This window comes from Arvicola amphibius, chromosome 5 (assembly GCF_903992535.2).
Source record: "Arvicola amphibius chromosome 5, mArvAmp1.2, whole genome shotgun sequence".
Lineage (NCBI taxonomy): Eukaryota > Metazoa > Chordata > Mammalia > Rodentia > Cricetidae > Arvicola > Arvicola amphibius.
Genome location: NC_052051.1, coordinates 54,523,320 through 54,539,419, shown reverse-complemented (window position 1 = coordinate 54,539,419; position 16,100 = coordinate 54,523,320). Strand labels below are relative to the sequence as shown.

Genomic DNA, 16,100 nt, shown 5'->3' with positions numbered 1-16,100 from the left:
GCTGTAGATCCTGGATCTAGCAAAAGCATCCATCTGGGATCTGCAGGACCAGACAGGGACCATCTGGGATGCTGCACTGAGGGAAATTCCATCTCTCTTTCCACGTCCTTAGCTCATGGGATGACTGTTGCAAAGGTTATGTTAGGCTGATCTGACAGGCTTTGCTGGAGCTGAGAGAGAGTCTAGCAAGTTGTCCTATCTGCTGTTTGTGCCAGCAGGGTGGGACAGCCACACCTTTCTGTTGGCAAGTCTTGGAGACTTGACTCAGCCTCACTCCTGGCCTGGCCTCAAGTCTCCCATCTTCAAACAAAAGACTGGGATTCTGTTTCTTCCTGTCGTTAGGATTATTGCTGAGACCATCAGATTGTCAGGCAAAGGTTTCTGCAGCTTGGAATTCCCTTTATTCTTGGCGATATTGTGTCAGAAAGCTCTCTAGGAAAAGGAGGACAACTTGTGACACAAGCTTAGAAAAGTGAGTGTGTCCCTGGCAAAAAGAATTCCTGGAAAGAGGTAGAATGTTGTCTTTCCCCAGGGCTGTCCGTTTCCTTGGCCAGATAACTTCTTTTCTTGTTTTCTGCTGCAACCCCCATTCTGTGCTCTTTCAAGTGAGGGACCCCTCATCCCAGCTTCCAGCTCACCACTAATTTACTCTGAGGATGGCTGTCCCCTGGTGCCCAGCGGTGTTGACCTGCCTAGCTGAAGACTAAAAACAATTGCTAGTATCCAGCAGCAAGGCTCTGGGCTGCCCGTTTCAGCTCCACTATTCTCAAGAGAGCTCTGGTTAGGGTCGGCTATTATTATTACTTCCATTCTGATGACAGAGACTAAGAACGATGAGCAACCTTGACCAGAAGTCACCCAGCTAGCCAGACACAGGCTCTCACCCAAGCTGTGGCTTCACTGCCAGGCTTGTGCTCAGTGCCAAGCCTACCCATCAGTAGCATGCTCAGCTCAAACAATCAAGTGTTCCGCCCATCTCACACACCTTCCCATGCTATTTTATATCCGCTGTGTTTCTATATTATATTTCTAGTGGTGCTTATTCTCTGAAATTTAGTGGACTTCCAGTATTTTTCCTATTATAAATAATGGTGATGGATGTATTTGCAGATCAATCCTTTCTTATTCCTTGGGACTGACTCTAAGAAGTCAGTGACTGAGGAAAAAAATATTTTTAAAGTCTGAATATTTAATTTAAAAATAGCTTTTAGTTTACATTTTCTTTCTTTAGATAGGATCTCATCACATAGCTCAGGCTAGCCTTGAGTTTATGGATATGTGTCACCAATCCTGACCTTCTTTTATTATTATTTTTTTTTAAATAAAAGCTGTCTTTTTCCATTTTACATACCATCCCAGTTCCCACTTTCTCCCCATCCCCATTCTTCTTAAGTTTTGTGGTCCCGAGGACTGAACTCAAGGTCTCGCTTTTGTCAGGCGAGCATTCTATCACGGAGCTACAGCCAGGCTTCTGTTTTAAATCTTGAGGCAGTGTCTTAAGTTACTCAAGTTGACCTTGAACTCACACTGTAGCCCAGGCAAGCCTTGAACCTGTGATCTCCCTGCTTCAGCCTCTGAAGTAGCTGAGATTACAGGTCTGAGCCGGCAGTCCTGGCTAGCTGGGCTCCTTAGTAGTTTGACACATGCCTCTCTAGTCAGGGAAGGGGGACACCCCTGGAGGCGACCTTGTTTGGGGAGGAGAGAAGCCCAAAAGGAAGTCTTGAGTTCTGCCTTGAGTGGCATATCTGAACACAGCCAAAATAAACTAGGGCAAGCAGTGGGCAGTCGCGATAAGTGTGTAGAAGGTGGGGGTTACACAGGACACCTTCAGAGAAGAGTATGAGATAGAAATGTGGCAAGAACGGAGCTCTGTGTGGGCACACACATGCTAAAAGTGTGGTCAGGAAGGCGGATGCCACTCACAGCAGCAAGAGAGCGTGCCAAGGCAGGGCAGCAGGCAGAGAGCAGAGAGCAGCCCTCCTCCCTATTCCACTCTGACCAGGGCCCCTCAAAGTGTCAGTGTTGGCGCCGACTCCTGATAGCTGTGGCCTGATAGGGCCTTTTCCCACCCTAACCCATGGTTTGTAATTGTTTGTTTATGAGTCTGCCTTCCTAAGGGCAAAGAGTATGTTACTCATCTTTACTATTGCACAGCCATTAATAACACAGGGCAAGGCCTAACGTGTGGATACTTGCTGCATGGATGGATGGATGGATGGATGGATGGATGGATGGATGGATGATGCCTGCTTTAATGATTTCTGACTTCAGCACACACTGTCATAATGGCTGTGTATACCCTGGGCACCAAACTCGCCAGGTTCTAGAGCACAATGGTGGATTTATACTGATCTACTCTTGCTTGACTTATCCGGGCCTGTGAGAGGACTGAGGAGGGACTACGTTATTGCAGCGGGACCGAAGGAAGCCAGAGAGGGACGCCAATAGTTTCTCTTCCTCTCCTTGAGTTAAAGACCAAATGTTTGTGAAGGCTCAGCACACATGCTGCTGTCATCTAAGAAAGGCTCTCACTACAATCTGGATCTTTTGTTGCCTACAGATTTTAGTTTAGACTCTTTAGACTGGCCTTGGGCTCACAGGTACCTGTCACCAAATCCAATCACACTGGAGACAAACCCAGAGCTGTCCTCCTCCTGGGCAAGGACTTCTTCCTCTTCTTCCTTCTTCCTTAGGGACTGAACCTGGGGCTTTACCATACTACACCACTAAGCTTCAACACTGCCTCCTCTTTTTTTTTTTTTTTTTTTTTTTTGGTTGGGGTAGGGAAGCATAATCTCACTTTATAACCCAGGCTGGCCTTTCGCCTCTAGCTATTCTCCTGCCTTAGCCTCCTAACTGCTGATTATAGCTGGGAGCCCCTACGCTGGCAAGAAGGGTTGCTTACACAGAGCGTGACATGCAAGACGACACGCCTGAAGCTGGAGAGGCGAAGTCAGGAAGAGGAGTCGGGTCAGGACTCGGGCTCATGGCTCTCCAATCCTTCCTTGCTCTGACTGCGAGCTCCACCCTTGCCACTCGACTGGGCATCCCAGCCACCTGTAATCTCAATGTACCTTCGCCTTTGAAGTTTCTCTGACTGCTCTAGGTCACGTTAGCCTCCTACCTACGCTGTCAACACAATTCCAATCACCTACACGCTTTAGCACTAGATTAAGCACTCTGTAATTTGACATCTCTATCTTATCTCATTGGCCAGATTACAAATAACCTCAAAGTGAGGCTTCCATCAGATACTTCGCTTGTCTTTCTTCATTCCTAGCGCAGTGCCGGGAACAGAACAGACTCATTCACTTCCTGTTAAATAAATTGCCTTCAGCTTGAGGATGAGGTTGTCTACTAACTATCAGTTCTGGCAACTCTCAATCTGACATGACACTCGGGAGACTCTTCCAGTGACAAATTTGTGGGGTTTGAATCTCATGAAAGAGAGACCTATGTGGGCATTTTGTGTGCATACGCACACATGTCTTCATTCTCAGACAATGGCAATTGGGCAAAGATAGAGTTTCAGTTAGGAAGAGACTTCAGAGTTCCCAAAGTATATCACAGTATCCGTGCCTGATACTGAGAGCCACACTCAATGCTTCTATGCAGTCAAAGTGATCACATTTAAATGTGACGTCTCTGCCACCTTTTCATTTCTGTTTGGATGCTTTCAGTTTCCAAGTGATAAAAATATGATTCCCAGCTCCCCCTCTCATATAGTCAACTGTCCTTTATAAAGACCATGATGGCAAAGCTTTGGCCTTTCAGACAGCAGTATCATAAGGTCATTGATCAACTATTCTCTTCTGCAGATAATGGTAACAGAAGAAAATCATGTTTGTTTCCTTATTTATACTAGATTCTTGGGTAACATTTTTGTTATTTTGTTGCTTTGCTTGGGCTTTTGTTTGTTTCACTGTTTGCTTTGTTGTCACCAGGTCTGTCAGAGTCGACTGACTGGTTGCCAACTCCTGGGCTCCAGTGATCCTCCTGTGTTAGCCTCTTGAGTAACCCAGACTACAGTGTACTTAACTCTTCGTGGTATCTGTTACACGTACAGGCATGTAATCCAATTTTTATGTTAATACTATAGCTTCTAGCCTTATATTAGGGCCACACCCTACCAAATGCCAACTTTTCTATTTTCTTGTTTACTTACTTGAATGTGTGGTGTATGTCTGTATGCGTGTAGGTTCATGTGTTAGCATTTGCATGCCTGTACACATGTGGATGCTAGAAAGGGTGTCAGGTGTCCTCTTTTGTCACTCTCTGCCTATTCTGAGGCAGGGTATCTCCCTGACCCCTGGGATCATGTTTTCTCAGAGAGACTGCAAGCTAGCAAGCCTCAGTGACCCTCCTTTCTTAATCTTGCTCAAATCTGGGGTTCCAGGAGTATACAGGACACATCTGGGTTCTAATGTGGGTACTGGGAGGCACGCTCTGGTCTTCAGGGCTGTACAGGAAGTATTTTTAACTGTGGCACCATCTCTCCAGCTTCCCATGTAATTTTTTTTTCAAATTTAAGAACTTAATTTTAAAAAAGTTTTATGTGTGTCATTGTTTACCTGCATGTATATATGTGCAGCATGTGTGTGCCTGGTACCCAAAGAGGTCAGGAGAACACTCTGGATCCCCTGGAACTGGAGATACAAATGATTATGACTCAACATGCGGTGCTAAGAATGAAACCCTGCAAGAGCAGCAAGTGCTCTTAAACCTGAGCCACCTCTCCAGCCCCCACTTTTATTTTTTGATAGGAAGATGGGAATTTCAAACTAAATCATGGTTATTGAGATTCATCTGCTGTTCAAGAAACACAGGTGGACACTATTTATGGGAAAACAGAACATGAACTCAAGGAAATCACCTTCTAAGGCTGAGAACAGAGAACAGAACTTACATTACATGGATTATGTGATCGGCAGAAACGGCAGCCTGTGTAAAAGGATGGTGTTGAGTAGTTCCCATGGATCTAAGGCTACTCTGTGTGGTTCCTCAGGGAAAATCTTAAATGATAAAAGAGACACCTTCACAGTGAGCACCCTTACGTCTGTCCCCTCTGTCCTCACAGACGTCAGTCATCTGGACATGAACTCTGGTTCCTCTCTGAGTGTAGAAAATGAGAAGTCTGCTTGCAAAGGAGCTGCCTCTTCTCACCCCACAGCTGTAGCTCAGGCAGAACGCCTGCCTAGCATGCACATGGCTATAGAGTTGATGCCCAGCACCAGAGAAGGAACAGCCCTTCATCAAACATGGTTAATATGACACTTTACTTCTTTACATCTAACTTCTGATGACAAAGCAAGAAACAGAGGCACGAGAAGACCGACAGGACAATGAAGCCCTCAGCTGAATACAAAGGTAGGACAGTGTTCTTCATTCAAAAGGCCACATATTCAAAAACAAATCTTCTCTAAATTAAACGAGACGGAAAAGACACTATAATGAGGCCTAATGCATAGCTCCACATTAGATTCCAGTTTGTGCAAACAATTTGTACAGGAAAAAAGTATTCCTACCCCGGCCACCTCATAGCAGCAAAGGGCAGCCCGCCCCGGCCAGGTGTCGACAATGATAAACAGCTGGTGACATGGTCCCTTGGTGGATGCTATGACACGGTACTCTACCTTGTCAGTCTTTCTGCCCTCAGTGCAATCATTTAACTCAATCATAAAAATAATCAGACCACCTCAACTGAGACACATCCTAAAGGCAGCTTCCGGACCATAGGACAGGGAGGAGGGACCTAAGCAAGCGGCCTCCAGCAGCCTCTCTGAGTTCAAGAGGTGAGACTGCAGTTCAGGGAAGAGAAGGGGGCTAGAACTTGTAGAGTACCATAGGACAGAAGAGGGGTAGAGCTGAAGAGAGCTCTCTCAAGTTCTGCAGAGGAGTCCCTTCAGTATGGAAACAAAGTTCCAGAAGGCCAGAAGAAGCCACAGGAGCATGCTCAGAAGGGTCATGACCAAGCAGCATGAGCTAAAACTAAAGACTTAAAGACTGTTCAGGACCCATCAAAACAGAAGCAAATCTCCAAAGGCTCAAATTAATATGCAAAACCTTATTGGTGTACCACAGCAAAGACCTTTATTGGATAAAACAATGTTCAGTTCAACACTAAAGTCCAATGGCCAGGGTCCATTCAAAAACTACAGAGCAAACAGAAAGAAAGAGAAAACATGAACACAATGAAGGAAACAGAAGTAGAAGAAAAGGCCCACTGGAATTTCTAAAGCAAAATACAACACGGAACACAAAAACCATATTGAATAAAAGTTGTACATGGATGGGGGCTGAGAAAATAGCTCAGTGGTTAAGAACACTTGCTGCTCTTGCAGAGGATCTGGGTTCAGTTCCCAGCACCCATATGGTGGCTCACAATCATCGTAACTGCAGTTCCAAGGAAGCCGACACCCTTTAGACTTCTGCAGGCACTAGGCATGCACATGGTGCACAAACACACATGCAGTCAACACACACATAAAATCTAAAATGTTTTAAGAAAGAAATGCACATGGATAATAATACACCTTTTGTGAGAGCATTTCTCACTCCAGTGCTACATGTCAAACACATTGGTGTCTTGTGGGTAGGTACATGTCAAACACATTTGTGTTTTGTGGGTAGGTACATGTCAAACACATTCATGTTTTGTGGGTAGGTATGTTAGGGGACATTTCAGCCTCTTCTTTCTCAGGGCCTTGAAGTAAAATCATGACATATCAGGCCTCTTCTTTCTTACGGGGCCTTGGAATGGAATCGTGACATTTCAGGCCTCTTCATTCTCTCAGGGCCTTGAAGTTTAACCATGAGACATAACTCAAAGTTAATTAAAACACTGAGTGCTAATCTTAGCGACTCAAGGTCCGAAAAGCACCATAGAGTGCCCCCCCTTGTCTGTAGCTTATCGCTAACGTTCTAACCACTGACCTTGCAAAGCTGCCTAAGCTGCCGAGTTCCTCCTTCCCTTTTCCCCTCCCTCTCTGCCCAAGTGCAGCCGAAAAACTACTTAAGACAGAGCCTGCTTCAATAAACGGAGACTTTGACAAGTACACCTAGCTTGGTCTCATTCTTTTCTCCCCCCATGTTTCTTTCAGATAGCGCCCCTTCAGAGGACCCTGAATAGTTGACCCCGCTGGCGGGGTTACATAGGTACATGTCAAACACATTCGTGTTTTGTGGGTAGGTACATGTCAAACACATTTGTGTTTTGAGGGTAGGTACATGTCAAACACATTCGTGTTTTGTGGGTAGGTTCTCAATGGAAGTGAGTTACTGGATAAAAGAAGAGAAGTAATAGGTGGTTTTTAGATGGAAGCAGACCAATTTTGATAATACTGCAAAGTTAGGGTTGTGATCAATTGCAACCCTAAATATTTCAAGAAAGAGAGGAAGCGTAAAGTCGGGGAGAGTGATGGAGAGGATATGGGACTGATGTTTGGGAAAAGGGTGGAGAGATCTTTAAACCAGACTCAGCCAAACCACTGGAGCCTAAGAAACAAAGCATAAAACAGTATCCCCATTACGACAGCTAGTGCTGGTGTAAAGCTATGTGCTAGACCTCTTTCCAAATAGGTGTCATATGTTAACCAAGAACCCTATGAGGGAACATTCCATACAATCTCCATGCTCATAAATCAATGGAAAATAATGGTAGATAAATGTTCCAGCCAGGGCATTATGCAAGTCTGGACTGAGATCCAAGGAAAGGTTGGAGAAAAATAAAACACCAGACCCTTGGATGAGGCTCCTTTTTGGAGACTCAGAGCTCAGCAGAAAGAATAAGAAACAAGGTGTATTGAAATTAACAATGAGATACTTCATAGAGATCCATGCACGATTAAGTTAGAACACATCTTAAAAAGCTTTAAATAGAAGACACTGCTACAAATCTTCTCAAGGTGGAGTCCAGTCAATGAAAGACATACAAGCGGGGTTGCTGTGGTTGGGGAGGGGAGGGCCCAGCCTAAACGTCTCCCATCAGTTCCTGACTCAGCTTCTCAATAAGGCTACCAAGGCTTCAGGCTCCATCTTCTATAGGAAGGGATGAGCACCACATCAGTGCCTTTCTGCCTGTGCCACTGCTGCCCCATCTACCCCAAGTTCATATGGGTATGGGAAAAGGCGGGACAGGCTTATTTCCAGGATGCTTGGATTTTTCTCAAGCAGCTGTCTTAAGGTATAACTCAGATACTTTTGTCAAGTGTACAGTTCATTAGTTGTGCTATTTGGACAAGTTGTGCAAAACTCTTAGCGATTTAATTCTGGAACATTTCATCGTCACCGCAGAAAGAAAGCCTGCTGGAGCTAAGCACGGTGGCATCTATGTAATCCTAGCACTTGGGAGGCTGATGGAGGAGGAGCTCGAGGAATGCCTGGGCTGCAGAGTGAGTCTCAAAAACAATAGCATCACAAAACAAAAACATGTCTACCCACTAGCAGGCATAGTGCGAAGACACATAAATACCTGGCTTCTGAGAGACCCCACTGTCCCTTCTGGTCCCCTACTACAGTGCAAAGCATCCAGGCTACTTTCCAGACGCCACTCAAGGGCTAGGGTTCCAATCTTCTAGAATAGAGGCCTGAAGAGCGAGAATCCAGTGCCCTAGAGCTCTCTGGAGCCTGGCCCTGAGCTCAGAAGGGAGAGCCAGGAACTTCTCTTTAATTACCAAGTAACCACCTACAAACAGATGCCAAAGAAAACTCCCTGTACACTATATATATTTACCTTTGAGGAAAACAAAGCCTCCTTTTGTAAACTTTCTACAGGCAATTAAAGTCATCATGTTTGATAGTCAAAAAGACAACTCTGGGCCAGAGGGCTGTAGGTGGGAGAGTGTGCTCTTCTTTGGTACTGTCAATCAAGCTAGGGCTTCAAACATGCTACACTAAGATTCTACCAAGGAGCTACATCCCCAATTTAAGAATGAATTTTTAGGCCTGGCGTGGTGGTGCACACCTTTAATCTCAGCACTTGAGAGGCAGAGACAGGCATATCTCCTTGAGGTCGAGGCCAGCCCGTTATCCATAGCAAGTTCCAAGACAGCCAGCGCCACATAAAGGCACCCTGTCTCAATCGAAACAAAAGAAAGTTTTGTTTTCTCATTCACGAGTCCTGTGGTCACAAGCTGCCTTGATGTCTACTTCACAGGTGGTGGGAAGAATTGGAAACATTAAAACGTGTCCAGTGTTGAGTGGGAAGCACAGAGGCTGCTGAGCAAAGGGCAGCTGCTATCCACGCTCCTGGGCAGGGCAGCCTAGAGTGAGACCATGGCTGCACACTGGAGCGGGAGTCGAGCTTGGACACGCCATTTCATTTGGCAGATGGAAAAGATGGAGAAAAAACCACGTAAGTCTTTTGGGGGATCAACCGAGACACTCCTAGCTAAGACTGAACACTCTCTAGCTAGTCACTGTTCATGGTGGGCTTACATGCTCCTTTCGGTAACCCTTGGCAGATAAAGAACTGGCGCTTTGGGGCAAATGGACAGAACTAGAAATAAACTAGCTCCAGAAAGACAAATATCGTATGCTTTCTCTGAGCTTAGCACAGACACTCACATGCGGGCATGCACACAAGCACACACACACACAGACACACACACACGTAAACCCACCAGCACACAGCAGGAAAGCAGAAGGGTGACTGTCTGGGAAGAGGAAGGGGTAGCAGGAAGGAGGAACGGGGCAGTAAGGAGCGTGACTATAGTTAAGTACATGGTATACTCCGCACTTCAAATATACACAGATCAGAAACTAAAATGAACAAAATAAATAGGACTGGCCAATGGAAAGGATAGATGCAATGGATTAAACATGAAGCCTTTCTGGGTCTCTCATGTAATAATTTGCATAATTTCTTAGAGAATGTCTTATTATCTAATTTCTAAAATAGCATCAATGGAGTATAAGCTTAGGTCTCAGATACCACTAATTTCTGTACCACATATCTGGGTAAACTGAGACTTGCCGCAGGTTACTCAGAGAGTTGATAGCAGTATTAGTACTTATACCCACAGTTCAATTATAGGTATCATATATAATACATATATGAAAATATATTCAATAATATATATTTCAATTTCTATGGTTCCAATTACTTCCAGTCAGTCACAAAACAAAATTATTAAATGGAAACCGCAGAAATAAACCTTTCTTTTTGAAGGTTTGAAATCCTGTATTGTTTTGAGCATTTGACAGGATCTCAGCTGTCCTGCCCACAGCATGAACCATCTCTCCGTCCAGAGTGTCCATGCTATATACACCACCTGCCTGTCAGTCACTTCTAGATCACATGCTGTGCTATCGCAGTGCTAGGTTCAAGCAGCCCACGTTTTATTTAATAATTGCCCAAAGTTCAAGAGTTTGTTACAGTATAATATTCTAACCATCCAGAGTTATTTTAGTTATCATTATCAATGTCTTCCTGTACCTAATTAATAAACCAAACTTTACCATAGGTAAATATTTATAAGAAAACACACAGTATATAAAGATAGCTTTAGTATTAGCAGAGTTTCGGGCACCTTTGGGGTCTTGGGCTGTAATCTCTATGGATAAGGGGACTGCAGAAACCCCAAGGAGTCTGCTTCAGAGTCCGCATGCTTCTCTGTTACTCTCCTTTGCCAAGGTTTTAACACAGTGCCTGGCACAAAGGAAATACCCATTATCACTATAACAGCCATGGAATAATAATGGTATAATTGTTTAAGATGTGAGTAGTAGCTGTGTCGGCATAATTAGTTTGGCTCAACCTTCATCTTTGACTTTGGTGAGGAACAAAAGTGACTGGGTCTTTTCCATCATTGTAGCCAAGAGACTAGGTGGAAGAAGGCACCTAGCACAGAAGGACTCCACTCTGTGTTGTTGAGGGAACAGTCTCTTCAGACTGTATATGTGCTAACGTATGACAAGGTGGCCCTTTGGGGGAAAGCTCATTGGGCTATAGCTGGAGAGGGCCTAACTCTTTGTTTCAAGGTCACCGAAGGGCCACGATGCTTACAAACATTTTAATTGCCCTGCTGTCATTGCTTAACCTCCATCCGCTGTCTCCACCTCTTCCATCACCCACTCCAGATAGCCACTCCCAAAGCCAGCTCTCCCCCTCTACACGCGAACTCAGTTTTTCCACACTGAAAGGCTCCCTCTTTATCTCACACAAGATCCGTTCTGCCCTTCCATCTTGTGTGTGTTGGGGGTGACTGACTCACTTGATCTGTCATCCAGGCTGGTCTAGAACTCCTTATACAGCCCAGGCTGTATAGGCTGAACCTGAATACATAGTGATTCTCCTGCCTCGTCCTAAGTGCTGGGATTGCAGTTTTAAGTCACCCTGCCCAGTTTTCTGCCTTGTCTTGCATCTGCCTTCTGGATGATTCAGATCCTCCACATCACCCTAATTTCCTCATCTTTTAGCACCAAAGCTGTTGAATTATTTATGTCTTATCACTGGGCCATCAAAGCATCCAACTCCAGATCAGGATCTGAAGCAGCAGAAGAGGCAGGCACTAAGAAAGGGCTTCAGCAGCCGCCCACCCTAAAGATACTGACTGTCACACTCTGTCAGTGTTGACAGAGATCTCCTCATGCCCTTGAACTGAGGCCTGGTGCTGTTTTCATCGGCCTCTCTGGCCTTAGCGTGCATGCCTGTCCTTGGGAATGTCTGCACAGAAGGCCTAAACCTTCAATAAATACCAAGTTACCTGCAACTCTGGTCTCCCTGCATCCTACTGGAGTCCTGTGAGTAAAAGCCTGACTTGGCCTATCTTCCTAGCTGGCAGGAATGATGACTAACTGATTGAGACCAACTCAGGGACCTGGGCATGCATAACAAGAAGCTGAGAGTGGGCAGAGCGAGGGTGGGGATCAAGAGCAAGAGAGTGGCCATGGGCAATGTGGTGGCCTCTGCTCACCACCCTCACCACTACCTCCAATCTCTCTCTCTCTCTCTCTCTCTCTTCTTTCTTTCTTTCTTTTCTTTTTCTTTTTGTCTTTTTGAGAAAGATTTCTCTGATTAACAGCCCTAGCTCTAGCTGTCCTGGAAATTGCTTTGTAGACCAAGATGGCCTCAAACTCATAGAGATCCATTTGCTTCTGCCTCCGGAGATTAAAGGCGTGCGCCACCACCACCCAGCCCAGATGTTAACTTCTTCTAAAATTTCCTCCCCTTCTCTCTCTACTTTGCCCTCTTGCCACATACAAGACAATCTTCCTTCTTCACCTTATTTTACTAGGTTTCTATTCTGTCACTGTGATCTCCAGTTCCTTTCTTAAAAAATGGCCTTCTATTTCTTTCTCATTCCCTAACTCCCTCACCCAAATCAGATCCCCTAATTCCCTCTGAGCGTGTGGCAACACCAAAATCGAGGTCATTCTACTTGGGTTGCCTTGTTGCTCCAGCCCTAAAGGTCAGGGGCTCATTTTTGTCTGTGTGCACATCTTCATTAAGCCAGAAATGACCCAATTTGTTTTTTGTGCTGTATAATCATTTAGTGCTTCATCTCAAGTCTCTCTTGGACCATTCTCATTCTTGTGGAAACATGTTGTTAGGCTGCATGAGCTCAGAGGGCAGGGTAAGTCTTGATGTGTGTGATTTCTACTTTAGAACCAGTGTCTGATATAAGCTCAGACTGGTGAGGTCAGTGACGAGATCTTTCTGCAGGAAACATCTGTCTTCCAAACGTCCCTTGGTGGGAACTGTGAGACTAGAATAGAAATGGTCCCAAGAGCTCTGACGCGGCTGCTCTAGCGTCCCCTAGGGCCTGGGTCATCTCTTACCTGTGCACATGACACCAGCAAAGACCCAGCACTGCCCGTAGCGCACTGGTTGGCAGCCCATGGCATGCCACTGCTTGAGGATGGCCACGCTGCCCGTCCACTCTGCAGGGTTGACACCGTCCACGTAATTCTCACTCCAGTTACCGTTGAGCACCCCATTGTCATCATTGCTGTTTATCTGAAGAGAAGCCGTGTACGGGAGCATTAGAAACACCTGCCCCTCCCCGGGACATCACGTGGGGGTGCTGACGGGAAGGACCGCCAGGCTGAGACTTATTCAATTCACCATTCCATTTCAATGCTCTGCGAAGCAGGAGATTGTCTCTGAGCAGAGTAAGAACACATTGGAAATCCAGAAGCAACGAGATCATTCTCAAACTCAGTGAGGCAATGGCCCACAACAGCTATTTCAGGGTTTAGTTGAGATAACTCATTTCCCTTAAACTGCTGTTTTTGTTCTCAGAGAGTCCCTGCTTCTGAACTCCTCATTCTCCTATTGTTGGGACACCTCACCATGGCGCACACAACTCTGCTGATGTAGACGGGGCTTCCCCGCAGGGCACAGTCTGTGGATGGGTCGATCTGGAAGTTCAGAGACTTCTCGAGCAGCTCCAGGCAGATGTCTATGACATTCTCTTCAAACTGCAGGGTGTAAGGGAAAGGAAGCACCACATACTTGGTGTGTGTGGACAAATAAAGAAATATACAGCCTATACCACTCAGCTCCCCAGCGGAGTGTGCATGTGGACTACAATCCATTTGCAAGGTAGTTGTCAATCAAAACAGCCTCCCAGGAAGGGGCATGGTTCCAAAGCTATGGTGTCACATCGCACTTGGCACATATGTCCTGCAAGCCACATGTCTCACCATTCGTTTGAAGTGTCTGTTGCTACTGAGTGCCCCCCCCCCCGAATTTGCCTCATTGGAAAGTCTATTTCTGCCTCTTTCACTTCCATTTCCACAATCCTGGGGCCTCTAAGATGTTCTTTCTTTTTAAAAAAGGTTTATTTATTATGTATACAGTGTTCTGTTTGCATGTATGCCTGCAGGCCAGAAAAGGGTGCCAGATCTTACTACAAATAGTTGTGAACCACCATGTGGTTGCTGGGAATTGAACTCAGGACCTCTGGAAGAGCAGACAGTGCTCTTAACTGCTGAGCCATTTCTCCAGCCCTCTAAGATGTTCTTAATAAAACCATGTTTCCTTTCCCTCAACATTTACATAATGATCCAACTTATCAATGGCAGCATAAAACTCAAAGCTGTGGGACTCTGGTCTGACCAATCACGTGTGAGTTCTGGAACACTTTCCCCCACCATGGGTGTGTCCCCTTTGATTGTCAAACTTGGTTATACAGTGGACTTGAGGCCTGCCTTTCCTGCCTGAATGTATGATCTGTCAATCCAGTTCTTTTTATAACACTCGACTCTGGCATGAAGCTTGGGACATAGAGACTCCACATATCTCTGTCAGATGAATATAATGAACCCACTTATTCTCATGGAACAATTGTCAATAAGTAGAATTCAACTTCCCTGGCCTACCTGCTTTAGGGAAATCTCTTTCTAGTTTACAGTGTTCAAAGGGCCATATAGCTTAAAGAATCAAGGCCAAAGTCTCCATGAGACGCCCTTCAAATCCCTCTCAGATCTGGCTCTGTTGTATAGCTGTTTCTTCTGAGATTAAAACCTTAACCTTCCATCACAAAGGGAAGCTTGCTATGACACAGGATATTAAATGAGAAGAGAAACATTAGATCCCAAAGAGAAGCTTAGGAAGTAAACAATTCAAAAGTTTCAGGAAGTCCCTGAAACTGAGCAGATTCATTGGTCCCTCCCTCCCCAACCCTATATAAGCATTAAGGACTACCGATAGACACTCTTCTACCAGCCGAACTGAAAGAGGCAGATTAGTCAAACTGCCTGGAAAAGGTTCAGACCAACAAAGCTACCTGGAAAGATACTCTAACCTGTCCAGCTACCTGCAGGCTGTGCAGCAAGCTCCAGTTTTCCAGCTTTTGTGAGCTGTCACCATGTTGGAGTGGACTTTTGGTAATACTGTGGTCTTTTAGTCATGTCTGCTTCTATAAGTAATCAATCACTCATAAGTAATCCTTTGGTCTACTTGTGGTATCTATACCTTGGTTCCCTGTCTGAGATGAGTAGACAGAGGCTTGTTCTCATCTTCCCATCAACACTGTCATATAACAGGACCCTTCTGCTTCTCCAGCCTCTTACCTTGACAGACTCCCATCCATGGCATTTTGCTCCAGCTACACTGAATTCCTTGTAGTCTCTGCAATGATGGAAACTTCCTGGCCTGTCTATCTTTGCACATGCCTGCCCTTGGCCTTCACTTGACTAACACAGCTCGAGCACAGCAGCTTATCTCCTAGGAGGCTTTGGGATTTCTTGCCAAACCAGGAGCCTTCCTCCAGGTTCCCAGAACTCTCCGCCCTGTCTCCCAGGCTCACAATCCAGCTGTATGATAAGCACTACTTATGTGTCTCTCAGGGACAGTGCTCCCTTCTTTCCTTAACTCTAACACTCACCTCTGCCCAGTACCGAATAGAGAGTCATATGTGCTTACTGAAGGAGAGAGCCAGAAAGGGAGGGAGCCAGAGCCCCCAGAACAGCAATACCCACTTCTGCTTCTCACTGATGACAACACCCCTAAATACTCACACTGAGTGGAGTTGGGACCAGTTGAGACTGCTCTATTTTCTCTGGGCTACAGCTACTTTGGCCGTGAGTGAGCCTAAAAAGTCATGTGCATTTGGAGTTCTATTTGGATAAGACCTGGTAAGGAGATTTTATCCAAGTGATCTAGGGCTCCTCGAGGACCCCCATATTGTCCTGGCTGTCGTCTCTTCTGAGTGGCCAAAGGCTAATCTTCTCTCTCTCCCAATGCTCCTAACACTGAGCTCATTCTAGAGAAGCTTCTCTCCCAGTCCCCCTCCTAATCTTGAACTCTGGGAGCACCTGCTGGAGCTAAACTTTAACCAAAAGGTAGGTTTTCAGATAGACAAAGGTTTTCATGCATTGCAATGAGTTTAGATGTTTTACATAAAAAGTCATTAGGTGACGTGTAGAAAACAAGGGGAAATCAAGCTGGTAGCAGTGCTTACAGATAGCCTTCCTGTTCTGGGTGTTCATTTTCTGAATTTTTTTTTGCCAAAGTTTTGTAATTCTATTTATTTATTTATTTATTTATGGTTTGGCTGTTTTTCAGCCAGGATCTCCTGTAGCCTAGTGTATGTAACCAAGGATGACCCCAAACTTTTGATCCTCCTGCCTCTACCTTTTGAGTTCTGGGATTA

At 45.4% G+C, this 16,100-nt stretch overlaps 1 protein-coding gene across 3 annotated transcripts in view; it reads right to left on the bottom strand.

Annotated features, from left to right (window-relative positions):
* The window catches only part of Tgm5 (transglutaminase 5), a 35,687-nt gene that overhangs the window by 7,463 nt on the left and 12,124 nt on the right, over positions 1-16,100 (bottom strand). For 2 of the 3 annotated variants that reach the window (XM_038331719.1, XM_038331721.1), the window contains 2 exons: positions 13,294-13,422; positions 12,781-12,958 (listed from right to left, as the gene is read on the bottom strand). In XM_038331719.1, coding sequence (XP_038187647.1) covers positions 12,781-12,958; positions 13,294-13,422 — 307 coding nt within the window. Of the gene's footprint in view, positions 1-11,930; positions 11,938-12,780; positions 12,959-13,293; positions 13,423-16,100 lie in introns of those variants that run through there. The other variant, XM_038331722.1, reaches the window with a different exon arrangement.